The sequence below is a fragment of the Argentina silus genome (genome assembly GCF_951799395.1).
Source record: "Argentina silus genome assembly, chromosome: 18".
Lineage (NCBI taxonomy): Eukaryota > Metazoa > Chordata > Actinopteri > Argentiniformes > Argentinidae > Argentina > Argentina silus.
In genome coordinates, this window is record NC_139672.1 from 11,665,338 (window position 1) to 11,688,371 (window position 23,034).

The following is a 23,034-nucleotide window of genomic DNA, read 5'->3' on the forward strand; positions in this document are numbered from 1 at the left end:
GAGAGAGAGAGAGAGAGAGAGAGAGAGAGGAGGGAGAGAGAGAGAGAGAGAGGAGGTAGAGAGAGAGAGAGAGAGGAGGGAGAGAGAGAGAGAGAGAGGGGGGGAGAGAGAGAGAGAGAGAGAGAGGAGGGAGAGAGAGAGAAAGAGAGAGAGAGAGGAGGGAGAGAGAGAGAGAGAGAGAGAGAGGAGGGAGAGAGAGAGGTCATGCAGTGTTTAAGGGGATGTAGCGTACAAAATGTACTAATAATATGTAACATAATAATAAAAAAATACAAAATAAATTCTTCTAGCATTGTGATTGCCTATGACCCCTGGTCCGAGCATTGATTACTTTATGTTATGATGACTGATTGATAGCTAATTCACTTACTTAAACAAACGTGTTTGTTGTAAGTCGCTTTGGATAAAGGTGTTTGCTAAATGCCATACGTGTAAATGTAAATGTGATAATGCGATAATACACGGTACACTAGGGCCTATTTCCACGTATTTTGGAGAGGATGTATTGGTGGTATGAGAGATTATCCCCCCGGCAACTGCTGTGCCTGTTATGCTCAAATAAATGGACGTTGTTGCCTATTGGTAATTATTGAACATGGAATACATAATTGTCCAGTCCCCTTGCCAACCCTCTCAACACTCCCATTTACTGCTCCAGCTATATCGGTGCACCAGACGACCAAAACACAACACAAAGGTCCTCAGCGCTCTTTAACGGAAGCAAATTGGAGCCCATACCGTACAATAGTATATAGGAAGTCACAGGATTCTGACCCCAGCCTTCCGGAAGGATAACGTGAAGATGGCGAGGCTAACCGCCGCTAGATTGAATCCCTAAGCACTGGGTGGGCCTTTCCTTTCCGACTCACCTTTTGTGCCACTTGAGTCACCCAGTGGGAAGTGCAGTTGCTGAGGTCGGGTCCTTTTGGGTTCCAGGTGCCGGTGACCATGCAGAGGTAGGAGGCGATGCCTACAGTAGCACAGAACAAACACAACCCGTTAGAGCGAGGCCAAGCCTTCCTCTCATTCCGGATCCTCGAGACTGTTTCTCCATTCATATTGTCTCTCTAGTTCTAAGGCCAGGACACACACACACACGCACGCGCGCACACACACACACCTTTTCCTCTGAGGCCACTTTCCCCAGTGTGTCACACCCGGCATGTGACATCCTCTCTGCACACACACACATCACCATGTCATCTACATAGTACACAAGGTTCCGCACTTTGAAGTGAAGAAGGGTGCAAACAAATGAAAGAAGAAGAAAAAAAAAAAAGAGGACGATTCCGGTTTCTAGGCAGTCACCGCCGCCAGCCCACCCACAGCTAGAGAACACTGACTAGGAACGAATGGGGAAGTCTGTTCAAAGGTTGGAATATGCTTTAAATGGTGGTCTGGCAGTGTGAGTCTAGTATCTCAAGCACTGCTTTATGTTAAAACCTGTTGTTGCTAGTTCAGAGGGAGGTATTCATTGTGGGCGGAGTGAATGGAAACATACACACGCGCGCGCACACACACGCACGCACACGCACACACATATACACACACATATACACACACACACCGAACACAGACACCGGCACGCACACACACACCGGTACATGCGCGCACGCACACACACATGCTGAGGTCAACACAAGGCAAGCGTTCATGCAAAGCGTGGCTGACCAGTCATGGGGTTGCCAGTGTTCTATTGTCTCTCAGCGGACTACGAGAGAGATGCCGGCAGCTTTCAGTCGGGATCTTAATGAATGGGATTAGTAGGATTAGTGCCGAGGCTTCTTATCCTGTACTGTACAGTTGCTGGTTGCCAATTAATAAAGTTGGAATAAAGTGTGGAGCTGGAAAATTCTATTTTCATGCGTCAGTGTCATCCATGCAGAAATGATGGTATTTCTCAACTGATTATCGCCGCATTAAAGATGGCAACATACATTCCCCCTCTGTCACGTCTTCCTTTCACACCTCCTACCCACACTGCATATTTTCCCATTGTGTGTTTGATCTCCTATACTGGGTGTTGTGACAGTTCTGTCATTCATAATGGAATAATTCAATAACTCGCATGATTGGCGTAGAGTATTGTAGATAATGATTATCATACCTTAGCACTTGTAATATCAGCTATGGAAATGACAAAGGTGTATGCACACACACACACGCACGCACGCACGCACGCACGCACACACACACACACACACACACACACACACACACACACACACACACACACACACACACACACACACACACACACACACACCATATATACTGAAATGTATGCACTCACTGCAATGTAAGTCGCTTGGGATAAAAACATCAGCTAAATGGCACAAACACAAACACATCCACAAACACACCCCCACCCCACCCCCTCACACACAGACACACACCCCATTCCCTCACACACAGACACACACCCCACCCCCTCACACACAGACACACACCCCATTCCCTCACACACAGACACACACTTCACCCCCTCACACACAGACACACACCCCATCCCCTCACACACAGACACACACCCCACCCCCTCACACACAGACACACACCTCACCCCCTCACACACAGACACACACCCCATCCCCTCACACACAGGCACACACCTCACCCCCTCACACACAGACACACACCTCACTCCCTCACACACAGACACACACCTCACCCCCTCACACACAGACACACCCCCACCCCCTGATACACACACCCCACCCTCGTACCTCTGGTTCCTTTGGGGCAGGGTCTGTCTACCGTGGTGGTGGTGTGGCTCTGGGGCCAGGTGATGCCCCGCCTCACTGCCCCCTCGCAGAAGCGCCTGGGCGTGGGGGGCATCTCCGGGGAGGTGGGCTCGGCCGTGACGTGGGCGTCCTCCGGTGGCGGGTTAGGGACCCCCTCTCTGCCCTCCCTCGGGTCTGCTGGCAGGGTGCCGTTGGCCAGGGCCTTCACTGTGGCGGCGGGGGTGGTGACGATCGTGGTGGTGTCAGGCAGGGACGAGGACACAGAGAAGCCTTCCATCGTTGGCGCTATTCAAAGAAGAAGGGATGAAAGAAGAAGGGAAGAAAGAAGAGTGGCCGTTATAGCTTGAAAGCCCTCACCTTGATCTTCACTGCATAACCCTCGTATATATATCACGGAGCAGGGAACATTCATGGTACTTTTACTCTTTCGGTTCCATCGCTCGTGGGTATTTCTCAACCGGCCCGCTGAATCATGGATACCCCATAATTCCCAGAAAATGAAAAAAGGTCCCCTGCAGAATTGGGCTATAATAATTACTCCACCTGGGTTTTTCTGCTCTGGTGCAGCACCAAGTTGAGTAAAACCTGCGAAACTTGCAAACCGCTACACAATCTCAGCTATTTTGACTTTTTTTAGAAGCGTTTTTTTACCTTACTTAGGCCCACAAATAAGGAGAGGACAGGTAGAGGGGCATCCATTTGGCCAGGAGTGATTTCTAGCAGGGAGTCAGTACCGTGGGCTGATTAAATGTCAAGAGAAGACAAAGCCTGCCTACATTTGACTTATTTTCCCCCAGACCATTGCATCTCTCTCTCTCTCTCTCTCTCTCTCTCTCTCTCTCTCTCTCTCACTCTCACTCTCTCTGTCTCTCTCCCCCCCCCCCCTCTCTCTCTCTCTCTCTCTCTCACTCTCTCTGTCTCTCTCCCCCCCCTCTCTCTCTCTCTCTCTTTCTCTCTTTGATAAAGCGGGCAGGAGGAAACTCGACCACAACGCTCTTGGCAAAAACCATACATCAGCGATAATGCGCCTCTGCTGTAGTCAATGTGCAGCTATGGAGGAAATCTGTGTGTGTCTGTGTGTTCCCGTGTGTGAGTGTTCACCAAGTGTGTGCGTGTGTGTGTGTGTGTGTGGCCGTACGCATGTTTCTATATGTGTGCTCACATTGCTGTGGATGTTGATGGATGTGTGTCTGAATGAGAGAGGGAAATATTGTAGCGAGAAGGAAAGAGCAGGAATAGGGAAAGAAAAACAGACCCAAGAGAAAAAAAGGTGAAAATGTGTGCGCACATGTTGTTTTTCTGTGCGTATGTATGTATGTATGTATGTATGTATGCATGTATGCATGTATGCATGTATGTATGTATGTATGCATGTATGTATGTATGTATGCATGTATGTATGTATGTATGCATGTATGTATGTGTGTGTGTGTTGGGCACAGATATGTGTGGCAAAGGGAGACAAAAAGAATGTGTGTGGAACCGTGGACCAATAGCAGTGGCCTCCTGCCTGCCTGACTGATCATATATTACACCCACGATCACAGAGACAGGCTGTGAAGATAGGAACAGTTTTCCCACAATGAGCTCTGCCATTGTGAAGGGGCCTGCAGTGCCTTCTTCAGAGGCCCAGGGCACTTGTGGGAAGAAAAAAAAAACCAATATCGTGCTATCTGACACCCCATCATCAGACACATATCTCCATTTCCTGAGTCACAACGACGACAAAGCCCACATTTTGCGTCTGGAGCCAATCAGGCGATCAGGAGAGTCTTTGTTTTTGGTTGTTTTTTTTTTCCCCCAGTAAAACATTGGAGTTCCTTACAAAGCCTGTCTCTGTTTGGAAATGCTGCTAAGAGTCCATAGACGATAAAACAACAAAGTAAAATAAAGCTTTTTCCTACAGGTTAAATCTGGCTGTCACAGCGAAAGAAAGGAAGAAAAGAAAGGGGGAGAAAAGTGGCCTGTGTTCCACACTCTATTTAAAAATGGACGTATAGCTGTTGTGTTATGACATTTTCACTCATTGACCTTTTCCCGCGGCGGGAGCGGGGTTTAATTGCCCCACACTCATTCAGGTTCATTGTGCCTGTCACCAACTCATACACATGCAAATCTGACGTCTGACATATGTCCAGTTATTGTCAAGAGCAGATGTTGTTGTGGAGAGCTTATAATGTCAGGTCTCATATAGGGCTCCCTCTCTATCTCTCTCGCTCTCTCTTTTCTTCTCATCATAATCTCTCTTTCTCTCTCTCTATCTCTCTCTTTCCCTCTCTCAGTTTCTCTCAGCAGGCAAGCGGTTTCTGAGTAAACAAGAGCTTTTAAAAACCATTACACATAATTCCACAACGAGACAAAACACTGACTGAGTCAGTCTGGCCTACATGGACTGGAGAAATACAGCACAGTGTATATATACAGATGAAACATATGAACTATAATATCTGAGGATCAACAATAAAAATGTGGTCTCTATTGTGGACCACCAAACTGCATTCTCTGTACAGAAATAGAAAAATAAAGAAATAAAGCAAAGTCAACTGACTCGATCCTCCACTGAAGTCCCCACACGCCCCACACCGCAATTTTCTTTTGATTATGAGCCATTTCACTAGCGTTGAAAGCCTTGTGTCCTCTGGTAGGGCACTCAACCCAGAGAGAAGGGTCTTCAATTAGCTGTCATTTTACTCGAGAGCAGGTAAAGTCACTCTTCACAGGGAATCTGACGGCAAGGACGCACTGTGTGGCATATGTTGAGTGATGTCTGTTGTCTATAACAAAAAGGGGGTGGGGGGGGGGGGGGGCGGGTAAAATGACTTTGAGAGAAAGAGAGGAAAGGGTTAAGCGCTACTGTCCACTAATGCGTTGAAGATAAAAGTAGATTACCATGCTAAAACTTCACCCTCGGGCAGTATTCTTACTTGGAAAATTAAATAATAATGAAATAAACCCTCATAAGATGATCAAAGGCCTAGCCATTCTGTTTGTGGAAGTTAGCTTATTCTTTTTAAAGCTAAGGGGTTTTGATGACTCTTGACACAAAAATTGCGCAGGCAAACATCCCGGTTATCTAAGATAGTGTGACGGGAGAACAACACCATAATGGACGATGAGTGTGTCTGTGGTCTGGATGAATCAGATGGCTACTGACTCCCCTCAGCCAAAACAAGCTATTTCAGTCTTCTCGATTCAAGTTTGTTTAAAAAAAAAAAAAAAAAAAAGAACCGGCAGAATGAAAATGTCAGTATTGAGTGCTGCTAAATTATTCTGGCTGTGACACGTGAAGACGATCAAGTGAAGTCTCAGTGAACTTCCGAATGTCACAAAACAAACTACTGTGGAAAAACCAGAACGGGTGTGACATTCTCCTTGTTAGCACGTTGGTTGTCTAAGTGTGAAGATGGCCACCTACAAGGAGCATAATAACACATCAGCAAACTGTTGGACCCGCCAACGCACCACCAGCACCCACTGCATCACCATGAATAAGAATAAGAAATAGTGTGTCTGTGTGTGTGTGTGTGTGTGCGTGCGTGGGGGTGTCCAACAGAAAAACAGTCTTATTAGAAAGAGAAGGTGTTCTTGCGTGTCTACGTGACGACTTCATCTTAACCAGTCCACTCGTCCGAGTAGTCTTTCTGAATATCTTAAGAGGAAATGGACAACAACGAGAGGCAAGCCGCAGTTTCGGTGTTGTCGTTGTTGCCTTCTTAAAGATCCCTGCACTGACAGCTAATGATAGAACAACAAGAAACCCCGAAGGACATGAATTTTACATTAGCTTGTTTTTATGCAGCCTCATCCTGCTCCACTCGAGCCCATGTGACACGGGTGTGCTGACGTAAACGTCTGCCGTGTCTACCGTAATGGGTCTAAGTGAACCATCTAGTCACACATGCTGGCAGAGGAAGGCAGAGACCGTTGCCATCGGACAATGCGGGAAGCCAATAAGCATTAGCCTTTTTGCGTTAGCCTTATTACCATTGACTGGAGCCGAAGCCATTAACAAATTGAGCAGTGCTACGGTGCTGTGTGTGCGTTCTTGACACGTGTTCTTTAAAGAGCAAGCCGGGGACAGAAAAAGCCCTGTCATCCAGGACCTGCATCTATGTGTGCTGATTTATGGGGACTGAAACTGAAGACTAGGGGGCCCATCTAACAGCTATATCACTCCACACACCACCAGTCCATGTGCCCACTTTACATGAGAAAGAGAGAGGGGGTGACACACACACACACACAGACATTCACACGCGAAGGCACACACTCGCACGCACTCACACGCACACACACACACACACACACACACACACACACACACACACACACACACACACACACACACAGTGCTCCTTTCCTTTTCACATCAATGACCAACAGCTTTTCTCCCAGTTCTACAACATCCACTCTACTTGAAAAGGTCACGTATTCCACCAATCATGCAGTCAGACATACATGAGCCATGGCAACAACTAGAACAAACAGTTCCAACCGTCCCCAGGCACCTTGACCTATGACCCCACATGAGTTTTGTATGATGCACTAATACCTCCTGGTCTCTGTGTGGCACGTACAAATGTGATCCTTGTAAATATTTTCTCCCTTCTTTTTTTTTCCTGCTTCAAAGAGAGAGAGAGAGACAAACCGCGCCTTGTACACGATGCATTTATTAATGAGCCGGCGACTACATCACGATGACACACTTCGGTGCTTTTGCTCAATGATTTAAAAACATTGCAAATATGCATAACTGAGTATGCAAAGTTGAGTGAGCAGAATGCGAGCAAGCAAGCCGCTTGATGACATTAGCTTTGCGAGGCAGAAGAAGATTTTAGTCCATTATTAGAATCCCGCAAACTTTTTTTGATAGAAAAAAGAATTCTGTGCGGCAGCACGTCTGACCGCTCTCTGTTGTCGGATCCTCTCTGTGTGGTTAAACCCTACGTTTCTCGCCCGCCTTCTCCTTGGCAAAGCCATTAATTTTACGCTCCTCTTCTTTAGCCTCTCAGATCAATGCTACCTCGAAGGCAAATTAATTTTCTCCTCTCTCTTTCTCTCCTCGTTACTTTGAAATGTTCCTGCCAATTATTGGCCCTCCTGATTGGTCTTTTGAATTCAGTGGACCGAGACCAGTCGATGTCTTTGAGGGTCTCAAACAATACCTCGTAAGTGTCCCTGCAAATTTTGTAATGGCTGGAAATTAGGTATGCTTTTTATTGCCGCGCGTCTCTTGAAGAGCGGGTCTTCTAAGGAACTGGCCTATCAAAGTCTTAAATCATTTGTACTTGTGTGATCAAAAAGCAGTTAGCCTACTCTAAAACATGATAGATGTTATTTGAAAGTCATACCAGTGCATTCAAATCAATCCTGGCTTATTTTGAATTAAACCAAGGGAATTATTTTTCAGCCTGGACCTGTATTCTAAAGGTAAAAATCCTGACACACTGTAAATAAACACACTTACTCTAAGGTCAATTTGTTTCGGTTTTCAACTCTTCTCTCTTAAACCCCTCAATATAGACATAATCGGCTTTCCCTGGTTCACCTAAGCATAAGCATTTAGACAGGGTGGAGGTTTCTTGGCAGAGGAGAAGGAGGAGACGCACGCACACACACACACACACACAGACAAAGTGCTATTGTACTGACTGAGTTCTCTTAAAGCTGAGAATTGTACTGATTTGTTCTTTGAGGAACTCCACTGTGGGGCCAATGAATCTTAATGGACACAATTAATTTTCTCTACGCCTCAAGTGCTCCTCAGTTTCAGTGAGAGAGACATTATTTCAGCGCCATTAGATTACCCTGCAGAACAGGTTGTTTAATTCTACTTTATATTGCGGGCCGCAATAAACCCTAATCGCTATAGTTGAGTTGTTAGAGGTGTAGATCTGGGCAAACTCATAAACATGAACCAATTACTTTCATGTGCCATTCACCCAAAAAAATAAAGAAAAATAAAGACCTGAATAGCGCTATTGCAGTCATCACGTTTTTCTATTTGCCTCCTCGATCTCCAAGTAGAGGCGGTTTTTAAAATGTTCTCATAAAAGACACTTAATGGTTTGCAGTGGCAAGATATGAATGCAAATACTTTTGTGTGCATTCCAGTTTAGATTCCAGCAGCAGAACCGATGGGGACAAGGGGTAAAAATCAACAACTGGGTACTGTTTCCATGATTACTCTAGCTCAGCCAGGGTTTGTGTGGCATTTGCGTTTATGGAGGCATCCCCTGAGTGCTACATTAAAACCCTTCATTTGAAATGCACTGCCGATGCATTGCCCACTTCTCTCTTTCCGTGTGGCAGTTAAAAGACAAGGAGGGTAATTATGATAATTCAGTCGTTAATTACATTCACATACATCTGAACGGGAGCAGAACAGGCAGTTTACATGCATGCTAGTTCAGGCATGGAGAACTCATTAAAAATGGAGCACCAAGTATCTCAACATGGTCTTAATTGAGGCTTTGGTGGGTCTGGCAATACAGACTACAATCTTGGAGCCTCTTCATGTCAAGACCTCTCCGTCTCTCTCTCTCTCTCTCTCTCTCTTCCTCTCTGCTGGGGAGATACAGAGGCACTGCGGAACACAAACAGGCGTGTTGACACGCGGTCAGAGTTCAGGAACATATGGCCTCCGTGGAGACATTGGCCTCGCACACAGGTCAAGGATCAGATTACACTCAACAGCCCTACCCCGGAACATTCAGAAGTTAAGAATCATAACTTAATCTGGAACAGAGCATTGGGGAGGGAGGGATGGGGGTGGTAGCTTGAACCCCCCAACCCCCCAACCGCCAACACTGTCCACAGAACAACGAGTTCAGTTCCTTGCTTCCCCCGCTCAGTACTTTGCAAGGACATAGCCTGGCTCTCAGGGACAAGGGGGCTGCAGACAGGTAATTACGCCTATTATGACCGTGATGTAAGGGCCTCTGTCTGTCTCCCCTCAGCACTTCACAGATTAATTTAAACCCCCCCGTACCCCGTCTGACAGAACGCTTCAACAGTAATTGATCTCTCTTTTCACTGTGCAGTCATTCTGCTAACCTTGTCAACCGCCATGATTACCGCCATACCACCACCCAGCACACAGGACTTTGACATGGGTTTTAACACCAGAACAATATCATTGCCCCCTGCCAACCCCCCCCCCGACACACACACACACCCTCCCCAATCTATTGCAAATGATGGCCTCAGAACAGTTGATGGAGTAGCCATGGCAACAGATGTCCGAATCCGAAAGCAAAGGAGGGGGAGTGGGGCGGGGGGGGGGGGGGGGGTAACATTCTGTCATGCAATATTGCAGAATCCCATTCCAAACATTAAAAGGAAGTTCACAAGGGCAATGTTCATCATGGGATAAGGACCTGAGATTAGAGAATTTGATATGGTCCAAGCTTCAAGTAGAGTGAGTGCTTATGTGAGCTCGCCTTATGGTAATAAAGAAACGGGGCTTTCCAGAGAAGCCTTGTGCCAGCAACAAACACAATGGGAGTCATACCTCATTCCAAGGTGAATCTGTAAGTACTGTTTGCAAATGAGCCCCTTGCCCGAGACTACAAAACACTCTCCTCTCCGAATCACACCTGACTTGCATTTCAAATTAAAAACCAGTCATCTGTGACTTCCCCGTGCCACAAGCACACACTAGAACATTATCGAGGTACACCGACACAACACAACACAAAAAAAGACAGAGGCTTACCTTCAGCGGGATCCGGAGGCCCGAATTCGAGGTCATACCGAAGGATGTAAAAGTTATTCCACACATACAGCTGGTTATCCCGGGGGTTGTAATCCACAGCGGCCACATACTGGTACTGATTGGGAAAGAGGATGTCAGTGTACTCGCCCTGGCTGAGCTTGGTGTTGTAGATGTAGTCGATGTGGCTCTTGCTGGCCTCGCTCTCATTCTCCTCGTAGGTGGAGCGCACCACGTGCAGCACACCACACACCATGAAGGCGTTGGACGCTGAGCGCTTGTCGTAGGCCGTCTCCCAGGTAGCCTCAAAGCGCAGCGTGTATGGGTTGAGCTGGCTCACAACGATTCGTCCGTTGTTCTGTTCGGTGGCGTAGATGACCCACAGTCCTCTCTCGTCCACCGCTAGGTCGATGTCCGTCTTGCCGCCCCAGCGGTACGGCGAGGTGTCGTGGTAGTTGGCGTTGGCCACAATGGCCTCGCCACTCTTGATGCGTGTGCGCAGGTCGAACTTGACGATGTTGCGTGTGCGCTCCTTGTTGAAGAAGATGGCGCCGTCGTAGGCCACGAAGCCCGTACCGTCTACGCGGTGTGGAAGCTTGTAGGTGGTGATTTGCCGGCCATTCTTGAAGTCCTCCAGCGAGGCGTACTCGATGAGTGTGTCGGTGCGGTAGGGAGTCCAGGGCATGAAGAAGACCTTGTCACCCGCCTGAAGGGGGTCTTTGCACCACGCCCCTGCCTGTTGCTCCGCTTCAAACACAAAGGTGGGCTCTCCCACCTCTTTCAGAGTCCCCGGACATATGAAAACTAGTGACAGGAGAAAGAGTGAAACAAATGATATGTTTAAGTAAAGTAAAAAGTTGATGAAAAATAACATATTTCACATTTCATCAACACGTGTGTTTTTTCGCTGCAGTCCAAATAAGAGTGGGATAAACATCTGGGACAAAATGACAGTGTGATTTATGTTGAATATCAACTATTCCTTTGTGCATTGTGAATAAAGGGGAAATTAAAAGCTGAAGACAAGATGGCCGAGTACGACGATGAGTGTGGATGTGCTTCTTAAGAGTCTGCCGTACACGTTAACTGTGTGGGACAAAGGAAATTCAATCCCAAAGAGTTATCGAAAAAGGAGAAAGATCCTGTAAATGCAAGACAATGACGAGAGATGGGTGAGGTAGGGTTGAGGAAGTCTGTGCCCTAACAAGTGTGTGTTTTTCGAAACTGTCTTACACTATGGCATCCATACCACAAAAGGCTGAGAAAGTAAATGGCGCACTGCACATGCACACTCATATGGCCATAAAACAAAATGATAAAGGGAGAGGACTTCACATCTTGTGGAGAAAACAAACAACAGATTGTGGATGGAGGTGCAGCGAGGCTGGAGTAGAATGAGGGTGGGGTTTGGGACGTAGACGGGAGAAAAGCGGTAGAGGCCTTACTCTACTTTGGTCATCAAAAGACAGAGTAACGATTGGTGGGTGAGGGAGGCCATAGCAACGGTATCACTTCAAATGTTTGAAAGAATTAGGAAGATTCTAGATGACAAGAGACATACTTATTTGTTGTTAGGGTTGTTTTTAATCATGCTTCAACCTCACTCACCCATCACTGCCATGGAACCACCACGTGCTATGCAGCCTACAGGGGGCATTCTCCTTAGCTTTATCAGTGCATCAGTCGGGTATTGCTCTTATAATATGTTGTGCATTCCTGTCTGAACAGAAACATATTTTGGAGACCTCTAAGACTTTTACAATATGTTTTAGAATGATACCGGACTCCCTAGTGTTGCAATCAACACCCTATGAGTTTTGGCATTTGACTGGAGGGGGGAGACAAGGGGGGGGGGGGGGCTGTATTCAACACCACAGAACAAGGATCTTGAGAGGGTGGGGGGTAAGGACCGGACCACTCATTTACCTTTTTGCTCCACTTCTATTTTAGGCATTGGAAAAGAAAGCAAAGAAGAGTGCAAAAGGGAAAGAGAAAGATTAGCATGAGTCAACTAGCAGGTACAGGTGAGTAGCAGAGTGTGTTCGAGGAAATGGAGAGAAAGATAGAAAGAGATGTTCGCAGGCCTGTTTGAGGGGGAAATGAGGGGGAAAGACAATTAGAGAGAGCCTCAGGTCCTGTGGTACAAAAACACACAGATTAGGACTGGAGACCAACTCGTGTATTTCATGCACTTGAGAAAAATGTAAGAAGCTCATGCTTTCCCTCGCCGAGTGCCATGGAGACATTCCGTTTTAGTCACTGACTTAATTACAATAAATAGGCCACAGTTACGAGCTACATGTAAATTGATTGACATAGAGAAACACTGTACTGTTTCTGAGGTGACTATCCAGTTTAAATCAGATAACGCTCTAAGAGAAACAGGATTACTTTTTATTATTTTTGGCAGTATCCACTGGGGGTGGTATTTACACAAACTTTATAGGCACAAATCAAAACTCAATTCCAAAGTCTTTCGCCCACACACAGAACATAACTTGGTGCTAATGTTACAGGCACAATTCTCTTAATGAGCCAAAATATACAATAGGAAGTGAACAATGACTGATGAACAGCCTCGCAGTGAGTTCCTTCACAGCCGTGTAGGAGGGAAACCAGCGAGCAAGAAAGTCGCAGGGAAAAAGAGAAAGGCAGAGTTGAAGGAGTGGGAACAATAAGGTTCTAGAAAAAGATCAAGACAGGAAGAAAAGTTATTTGGGAAATGAAAAAGAGGGAAAAAAAGAGGGATTATTTCAGAGACAAATCTTCGCTGGATTAAATAATAGCAACAACTTTGAAATTATGCATACTCTATATATTAAAAAGTCAGAATCATAGCAAAAGCTATATTTTCAAATACAGAACTGCAAAGCATAATAACACATCCAAACACCTAATTACACATTAATAACACATAAATAACATTTTATAACACATGTATAATACTTACTATAGGGAACACACTCATACTGGACCTCTAAGTACTTGTAAGTGCCAGGGCAGGGGTCAGGGAAGACATCGGAGCCAGTCACAACCACACACTGGGTACGGTTGTTGCACCTGCAAAAGACAGACCAGAGATTTGATCAAAACTAGGCTATCATCTCAAACTTGAAGTTAGGGTAGGACTGCATCAATAATCTATAGTTAATTCCATCATCCAAACAAATCATAAAAGGTTTATAGCATTGCTATGATGAAGGCAATGACAATCTTATTCATCCAAGCAAAGCCTTGATACTGTGACTGCACCATGGCTGGTTGTTGGAGGAAAGCATATATAGACATAAGACAGCAGTTACATTACTGTATGTTGCCCCAATACTGTAATTACAAGCTGTTACATTGGGAAATTAGTCATTTCTCGGTATATGTTATTACACAAATAGAATAAGGATAATAAACCTCTCTACTCCATATGCTATATGATGACCTCATGAGTATGTACAGTAACAGCATGTTAATACAATGTTGTTACTACAGTAATTACAATGTTACTATTTAACCTTTATTTATACAGGGGAAAATACAATATAATATAAGACCAAGGCCTCTTTTGCAGGTGCACCCTGTCCACAATATCTATACAATTACAAAACAACACACACAAAATACAACACAGTTGAAAACATAAATCAATACATCATATAAAGCCACAATATATCGAGAAAAACAATCGCATCCTTCAACAAAGAGGTCCTCGATCAACAATTTGCCCGAGCGGCACCAGAACAACCAGCAGTGAGGTGCACCATAACTAAAAGGGGATTTACCCAATTTGGTGGAGACCTGAGGAAACTCTGAGAACGGGTTAGGTCATTTATGTTTATGAATTTCAATAAAGAGATTGAAGTAAGCCGGGAGTTTATGCAGTAGGGCTTTATACATAAAAAGGGTGTAGTGAAGAGATCTACTTTAACGAGGTCCAGCCAAACTTTTCAAGTATGCAATGGTGAGTATTAAATCTTTCACCTGTGATAGAGCGAGAAGAGTGCTATGCTACTGTAGATGGTATCCAAAGGTTTATGAGTAGTGGCTGCTGCATTTTGGTAGATGATATTATAATCAAGCACTGGCATGAAGGCTGATTGCACGATCTGCTTTCTACTGTTCAGGGAAAGGCAAGATCTATTCCTATTCCTATTTAAATTCCCTTGAATCTTAGCTTTTTAACAAGCTCCCCTGTATGTTTTTTATGTCTTTGTCAAACCAAATGCCCAGGGAGCAAGCGGGGAGACACTCAATGGGGGCACCACCCAAAGTACATATGTATAAATCAGATCCATTTTTCTGTGATTTTTCCAGCAATAACTACCAATTTCAGTCCAACAAATGCTTTCTGTAGGACAGCGAATGCAGACTCAGAAATGACAGACACGCAGAACATGAGGATCCAGTTAAGAGTTAAAGTCAGGAATAAACAATGATAGAAGAAAATGTTCAAGAACAACCCTTTAAACGTACACAATAGGTGGCTGCGGTGTGTACCTGGCTGACCCAGTCTATAAATATGAAAACCATATACAGTATGTTCACTTGTTGGTAATGGAGTTAACAACCTGATGATTGGAGTTGTATTGTGGCAATATTGAATTAAAACTATGACTACTACTACTGTGTGTGTGTGTGTGTGTGTGTGTGTGTGTGTGTGTGTGTGTGTGTGTGTGTGTGTGTGTGTGTGTGTGTGTGTGTGTGTGTGTGTGTGTGTTTGTGCGTGTGTGCGTGTGTGTGTGTGTGTGTGTGTGTGTTTGTGTGTGAGTAAGACAGGGAGAAAGAGTGGGACTGATTTTTGTGTAATATAGGATGAAATTGGCCCCACTTCAATCAAACTCTCTTGAGGTGAAAGGATTGAGAAGGCAGTCGCAGAGGGAAATAGATATCTGTAACTGAAGAAAAAATATTACTTTCAACAATTTGCAGGCTGGTGAGAAATATTTGAGACGGTCACATTCAAAGATCCATACCAGAATCATTGCTAAAGCATAACGTCTTTCCCCTCAAAAGGAACAAGGACATCTAGTAATGTGACAAATTCTGTTGTTATCAAACATATAGAAATTATTATTGTTATCAGACCTACCATAATAAAACTAACAACATAATATGACATTTAAGCATAATATGCAAAACAACTACAGTGTGTACATGTGGGTAAAATGCGACATTAAACATTAATTAATTAGTCATTTCCTGTCACTTACAGCCTGCTTACTACCATTGAAATAATGAACAATTAGTTTTACCAAATAAATTGTATCTTTCCCCACAATCTCATCTCCAGTTGCTTGTCTCTTGCATCAACTACAACAGCGGCCGATAGATCATCATCACCATCATCGTCACCGCCATCAGAGTCACATGACCAAATAACATGAGGTTGTCTGGGAGGAATTGCAGTGGCTGGTTCTGTGGCTGGCTACACTCAGTCCTCGGTCTGAAATTATTAATTAAGAACAATTTCATTATCCCACGCCTGGGGTGATTACCCTGCCTTAGTCTGAGGGGAGAGAGATAGCACTGGGGAAGGCTGGAAAAAAGCCCTCCAGAACTTCCCGTTCCAAATCAGAGCAATTAATCGGCTAGCGTCTCATGTTTTCCAATGACACCCCAATGACACTAGAAATTACTGAATTAAGCTCATTAAATAAGATGACTCATATGTAGTTATATTCATGAACTGTCACTTCTCCAAAACAAACACCGACTTTGCCTGTCTTGTTAACAGCGTTATTTAATCGTGTTTATGACCAACTGCTGATGTTCCCTCTTCATTGTTGTCGTAGTAACCCTCTGATATTGGCAATAATGGCATTGGTCTCTTCTTATGCAACACATTTATCCCCATTGTTTCAGCATGCGGCGGACTTGAGACTCATCGGGCTTCACTAAGGCTCGAGACTGTTGAAACACCTCAGGTTATTGCACCAATGCTAATTATTGTCAGGATACATTTCCTCTGATCTAGTACATTAGAATAACGCACAAGCTAACTAGGGTTGGTACAGGCTCTGGGCTCTCCTCTCACACCTCCAGTTCTCCCCAGTCTTTGTTGCAGATTAGTCAGAAGTGTGGTTTCGTGTGTGTTTGATGTGACTGGGAAAGAGACTGTCAACACGTCTGCGCCAGCTTTTGACCGAACCCCTCGCAGACAAACCGGAGAGGAGGCGGAGAGTCTCTCGTCTCCGTCTGTTGCGCATGCTGAGACGGCGCTGTAAATGTAGCGTGGAGCGTGGTAATAGGGGAAGTCTTGATTAGCTATTCTACAGTGGAACTGCTCACGGGGATTACATATGGATGTGGATGAGACTGCAAAGCTGCTGAGGATGATAAAGATGATGAAGATCACGGTGATGATGATGATGATTATGATGATGGTGGAAATGAAAATGGCTAATGATAATGGTGGTGGTGATGACGATGATGATGATGATGATGATTACAGTCGCTCTCGAGCTAGGGCAGGTCAGGACAAGCCTGTATTTCGGTAGAGGTGCTGGGTCCTTTAAATACACAGCGATGCATGCAGTCTGGCTACAGTACAGTAGCAGAATGTCCTGGGAGAGTGTCACTAATATGAATGGAATTATAAGGGGTCATTGCTCAGGGCATGAGGCTGTGCCATTTCAATGCGGTATGAGTGTTTGAACAAAGACAGCCAAACGTACCAAACAGAGGATTAACATGGCGCTTCGTGTGACTTGAGTCTCTTTGAGCTGGGCTGACTCTGCAGCTGCAAAATAGACTAGAGTGTCTGGTCTAGGATTGCTATAATCCTCCTGTCAGTTTACTTTACCAAGAGAGTCTAGCTCTCAGAAATTCACAATACCCCAAAGACACCCGGTTACTGAAAGAAAAAATGCATTTGAATGCATGGAGGTGTGGTTTTGGATGGTTGAAAAAGGTGACAAGTGACAAGACTTAGTCTGCTACCTTGTTTTCATACGCAGGTTGTGTGTGTGTAGAAAAACACAAAAATAAACTCAGCATTAATAATAATAATAATAATAATAATAATAATAATAATAATAACAACAATAATAAACTGTATTTGTAAAGCGCTTTTCATTTGAACAATCTGAAATCGCATATGGGTGCATTACAAAAAATAATAATTAACGCATTAACCACAGTCACATACCACACATCTCAAACTCCCAGTTATGTTGATGAAATGAGATCTCCCTGCACTTGTACCTTTGTGATATAATCTTGTAGGCGTCTGGGAGGTAGCAGTTGACGTTTTCCATCTGGAAGGGGTCGGCATCACAGATCTTGTCGTCGGTTCGTCCGTAGTTGGCCGTCTCGATCATGATGACATCTGCCCCCGGGCAGCGCAGATCAATGGCGTAGCCCTCGCATGAGAGCTCTCTTCTGACCAGGCCAAACGGCAATGCCGCACGGCTGAATCCTGAGCGAGAGAGAGACAAAGAGAGAGAGAGAGTTTTATTACAATTCTGTGCAAAACTGCAGTCACACAGGCCAAAAGCCAAAAACCTCATCAAAGGGTGAAAAGTACAAAATTACATTAAGTCATTCGATATCTTAGGAGGTACAGAGGGCAGAGAATCCAAAGGAATCGGTTAAACAGGCAAGCAGCAGACGACTTGTTCAGGTTAAAAAACGAGTGAAAACATACAAAAAGGAAGAGGGAGAAGACAATACAATTACATTTCTCCATTTTGTCTATGGTGTTGGCGCAGATCAAATCTAAGTCATGGGAGACCTGAGGTAACCTTATAACAACCAGCAGAGCAAATAAAAAGGCGCCTTAACGCGGACTACAGTGGAAGACATAATCTTCCACTCTCCTTCCTCCTGCAGCAACAAAGGTAAACACCGCTTGACTGAAAATGGCTAGTTTTACAATGGATAAAGCTCCCTCATTGTCCTCCACAATGAAATCATGGAGGGAACTGTGGATCTGTCTCTCTGTTGGTATATTTCTATGTTTGTAGATCACACACAATATCTCAGACACCACTGGGGCAATTTTAACGAAACTTGGGTGAATGATACGTCATTCCATAGAGATCCGGCATTTACAAAATTACATTGATTGGCCCAAGGGGGACTATAGTAAACAACTGTAATTCCGAAATAACACTGACTGACTGATTGTCACCAATTCACACAAAGGGGGCACTACATAATTTGTGGGGAACAACATGTTTACTGTAGACTTGTTTGTTTTTTTGGTTTACTTGCTCTGTTTTTCTATCAGGAAAGCAAGAAGGGGGGAAAAGCCAGAATCTCAGCAGCAAGGAGTGTAATTTAATCCATTTTACAGTGTCGACGATCGAAGAGGGGACTGTCTGGAGTCCACACAGGAGGAAAAATCTATACACAGAGCTCAGCAGATGTGAGTGCAGCCAAATAGCCGTGCTTTGGGGAGAATTAACTATTTCGTTCAATTTTGTTCCACCTCAACAAATTCTATTGAAAAGGTACTTCAGCAATAAAATGTCATGCCATAAATACTTGGAATAACAGATAAAGAGATACCAAGAGGGAGCAAGAAAACAAATTTGAGGACAAAGAAAGAAAGAAAGAAAGAAAGAAAGAAAGAAAGAAAGAAAGAAAGAAAAAAGTAGACACAGCAGACAGAAAGAAAGAAATCAAGAAAGAGAGAATGAAATGAGGAAGAAAGAAAGAGAACAAAGAAAGTAAGAAAGAATAAAATAATAGGATTAAAATATAGAAACACACACTTAAGGTGCCATGTATGCTGAGACATTGATTAAGCCCAAGAGCAAAAAAAAAATGCAAATGAGCTTGGTTAAAGAAGTGTGAGGCAGAGCACTGCATGAACTGTCAATAATCACCGTTTTTCGCAGCAACAGTGTGCGTCCCTGGGGGGGGCAGCTGCCATTTGTGTTTTTTTGTGCTGCACTTCTCTAATTAGTCCTCCTTTCAGCCCGTTACCTTTTCCCTGCTCCCTTCGGCTCCCAAGCGTTGTCGTGTACTACCGCTAACCAACCCGCGCTTCTCTTTGCACCCTCGCACTAATTACCCATACACTTTTTGACAGCCGGGGCCTGACGCAATTAGCATTGTTTGAACTGCTCTGAGTTGAAGTGATTTGGGCTCCAAACTCCTACCCTGAAAGCCCCCCCCCCGACCTCACACGTCTGCTTGTCATTTTAGCTTGTGGCCCCTTGCTTTATTAGAATGAGAGAATAGTCGGTGTCGGGTTTGCATAGGCCCTAAATGTCACACACACAAACACTGACAAGTGTTTGCAACTTAAATGAATACAAACAAGGATACCAACACCAGTGGAACCGAGAGATAAGAATTGAAGTGGACTAGGGACAGGAGACACCAGACAAATTCCCAAAGGGAACAGGCTTACTAATTCCACATAACAATGGGTTATTCGAACCCATTACGAAGGGTGATAGAAACTCAATTACAAACATAAGATGCCCAAAGAAACCCTTTTTTTGCAAGGCCTGACCAAAATAAGCCATTCAATAGGCCTGCTAATTCTGAGAAACTAATATTTAATTGTCAATAAAGTAATTATAAACACTTTACAAACCCATTCCAACTTTTTAAATTGGCCGGTATTTTATTCATAGCAAGAATGTTTGCCATATTGTGATGCTAGTATAGTGCAGCCATACCAAGTGGAGGGTTGTAGGTTCATTTCATCTTGACCATAACTACCATAATTGCCCATACCTTCCAGAAAAAACCTGTCTAAAATAGTGAATGATAAAACACAGACCGCAAGCCCAGATCCACCACAAAGACTAATGAACGGCTCAGCAGCCATTCCTCATGCAGGGAGTGACAGGTTTATCACACTGGCTAGAGAAAAGCAGACAGAAAGAATGTCTTTCAAGGGGTTTTAAAGGTCTGAATGGAGAAACCTCCCTTGGACTGTACCCCCTCACTGTAACCATCCCTCCCTCCCAGTGCTGTCCACTACCACCAGCAATGGCCATCTATCAGACAACTATGGCCTGATATTAGCACACAGCTGTCAACGGAGAGGCCTAGCAATTGATTAAGCCTGGGGCTCACCTAGCCTCCCCCTTCCCCGGCACTGTATGGATTTCTCTGGTCATAGGGCAACAGTATATCAATTAGGGAAGAGTATCTTGACTGTACTGGGCGGCCACAAGGACAAATTACCCCGGGTGCCTCTGCTTCAGATAGCCCAAGTCTCATTAATGACTGTCTTACCTTGGGTAATTGGACATATCATGACAAATCCTTTAGAAAAGTATACATGTTTTTTGAGAGATTACTTTGCTTTTCAATGGCGAAAAGAACACAAAAAATGCTTTGTGTTGAAAGACATGTTAATTAAGATCAAGCTGATGTAAAATAGTCCAGTTACAATGCCACCACTTTTTGGAATATCCCAGCGATTCAGAGTGGACCAGAGCGGACCAGAGTGGTTTGCGGGGGGGGGGGGGGGGGGGGGAGGAAAAAAAAAAAGTTGTTTGTATGCATGAACGTCAATGACTTGTGTAAGTGTGAAAAAGCGTTTCATCTCAAGCAGTGCTTGAGCTCAAACTTTGCAGCAATCGGGGACCGCAACAGGGGGACACCAGCTGCAGTTCAGAATGATGTCAAGGGGGAAAAAAAACTACGGGAATAAAAATCCATACCACACTCTGTGTGGTACTCTCTCTTTAGCACTCCTTCAGACTAACATTAGGTCACACTAGGGCTGCATCCAAGCCGAGTAAATAATATATTATATGGAATGCTCAATCGGATCGCCATGGCAACTGCTATAATTGGCTGCTATCCTCTTACTTCTGGCCTTGTTGACACAACGCCTTATCATGCATTCTGGTCAGTGAGTGACTGGGAGGGGTGGGGGGGGTTTTCAGATTACTCCCCCCGACCATCGCCGTAAGCCTGCTATTGAGCTATAAGAGAGGAAAGCAGGGACCAATACAGCCTCACAAAGTGTTGCATTCTGGGAGTCTCTCTTCTTCTTTTTCGGGTGGCAGCCTATAATTCATTGGCAACAATCCCCCTCCATAATACATATTTTGTTTTCTATCAACACCCTTGAAATTGGAAGTGGCACTGTGGCTCAGATGGGTGCATCTGACAAAGACAGACCCAGCCAGTGGCACAGTGCCCATAGTCTGAGGCTTTTAAGCCCTGGAGAAGGAAAAAAATAAGACAATTTGGGGGGTTTGATATAAAGCTATTGGCGTTTGGGCAACTGAAAGCAGTTAAGATCACCAGACCATGACATACACACATACAGTCATGTTTAGCCCCTTCCTGGCTGTCATTTTCCCAGGACTGTATTGTCCTTAAGAGGCCTATCCTAAATGACCTTAGACCCCACAAACTCCTCTCTACGAGGACTTTAGACGGGAGGGGAAGGAAAGTAGCGGAATGTTTGATCAGTCTGGAAAAACTGGGTCGTTTTTTGGGGGGGGGAGAGGGGAGACAGAGTGGCTAGGGCAAGAACAGACAGAGAGCCCCGGCGTTGGTTGACGCTTGTCATCCTCCATTAAGGCTCCTTTGATTGGTCTTTGTGGTCGTGGAAACAGCAAACAGCTGCATGCAAATGGGACTGTTCCCCCCAGGGCCGGCCCCCATTGTTCTGCACTGGGGACTTGTCAGAGACGCTTTCTCCACAGGATAAAGGAGGGTGTAGCCTTTAGTCGCTTAAGAGTGGCCCCACCGCGGACCCAGTGGGAGTCCTTCAAGATTGTTTGTCTTTTTTGTCGTTTTATTCCCAATATTACTGGTAGCCGCCGTCTTGGGAAGAAAGAATTGGGGGATCTCCGAGTCAAGCATTCCTCCAACTGCGTAGATGCCTCTATAATCCAATATCCGGAGAGAGAGCGAGCGAGCATACAGTATGTTTTCCAAAGATGAAGTCAAGATTTCCAAAGGGAATTAGAAAAAAGGGAGGAGGGGGGGGGGGGGGAATCAAAAGCATATTTGAATACTTAACATGTGAGAACAAAGCCGCAACAAGGTTTTGCCTCTCTTTTCCTCTTTGTTGTTCTCAGCAGTATTTCTAATATGCTCAATGGAACTTGTTGATTGCCGGCCAAGGACTACAAAAAACAATAGATTAATTTAGAAATAAAGCACTTTTATGAAGAAATTTCACAATGACTTCAAAAAGGGCAAGGCAATTAACCCCCTTTTTTTATCGAATAAAATGTTATAAAACACCTTAAATTGCTCTGTGGATGTGCTCAAAATATTTAAAAACTGACAGACTAATTAAGTCAGACTTCAATATGATTATGAAAATCATTCTCTTTTCACGTCCCTCTGCATGTGTCAGTCAACAGAAAACTGTTGACTGACACATGTGATACAACATGACAAATACACATCGTACAATCTCATGTGAGGACACACATTAAAACACATGGGAGAGAGGTGAAAGATGAGGGAGGAGACTTTGGGACTTGCAAAATAACATCTGCTTGTCAAACACAGGCAATGCTATGTGAACGCTTGACCACAGTAGGACTGGGTGTATTTCATTTCAACCACCAGAATGCCACAATGAAAATCTAGCAGGACAAATGGCACCATCTCCCATGACACTGTAGTACCTTGCTGGGAATTGTT

At 44.6% G+C, this 23,034-nt stretch overlaps 1 protein-coding gene across 5 annotated transcripts in view; it reads right to left on the reverse strand.

Annotated features, from left to right (window-relative positions):
* adgrl2b.1 (adhesion G protein-coupled receptor L2b, tandem duplicate 1) overlaps positions 1-23,034 on the reverse strand; it is a 71,366-nt gene that overhangs the window by 27,317 nt on the left and 21,015 nt on the right. For all 5 annotated transcript variants that reach the window (XM_083689526.1, XM_083689530.1, XM_083689527.1 and 2 more), the window contains exons 3-7: positions 17,653-17,866; positions 13,409-13,518; positions 10,462-11,262; positions 2,727-3,029; positions 870-970 (exon numbers count right to left, since the gene is read on the reverse strand). In XM_083689526.1, the coding sequence (XP_083545652.1) occupies positions 870-970; positions 2,727-3,029; positions 10,462-11,262; positions 13,409-13,518; positions 17,653-17,866 (1,529 nt within the window). The remainder of the gene's footprint in view (positions 1-869; positions 971-2,726; positions 3,030-10,461; positions 11,263-13,408; positions 13,519-17,652; positions 17,867-23,034) is intronic.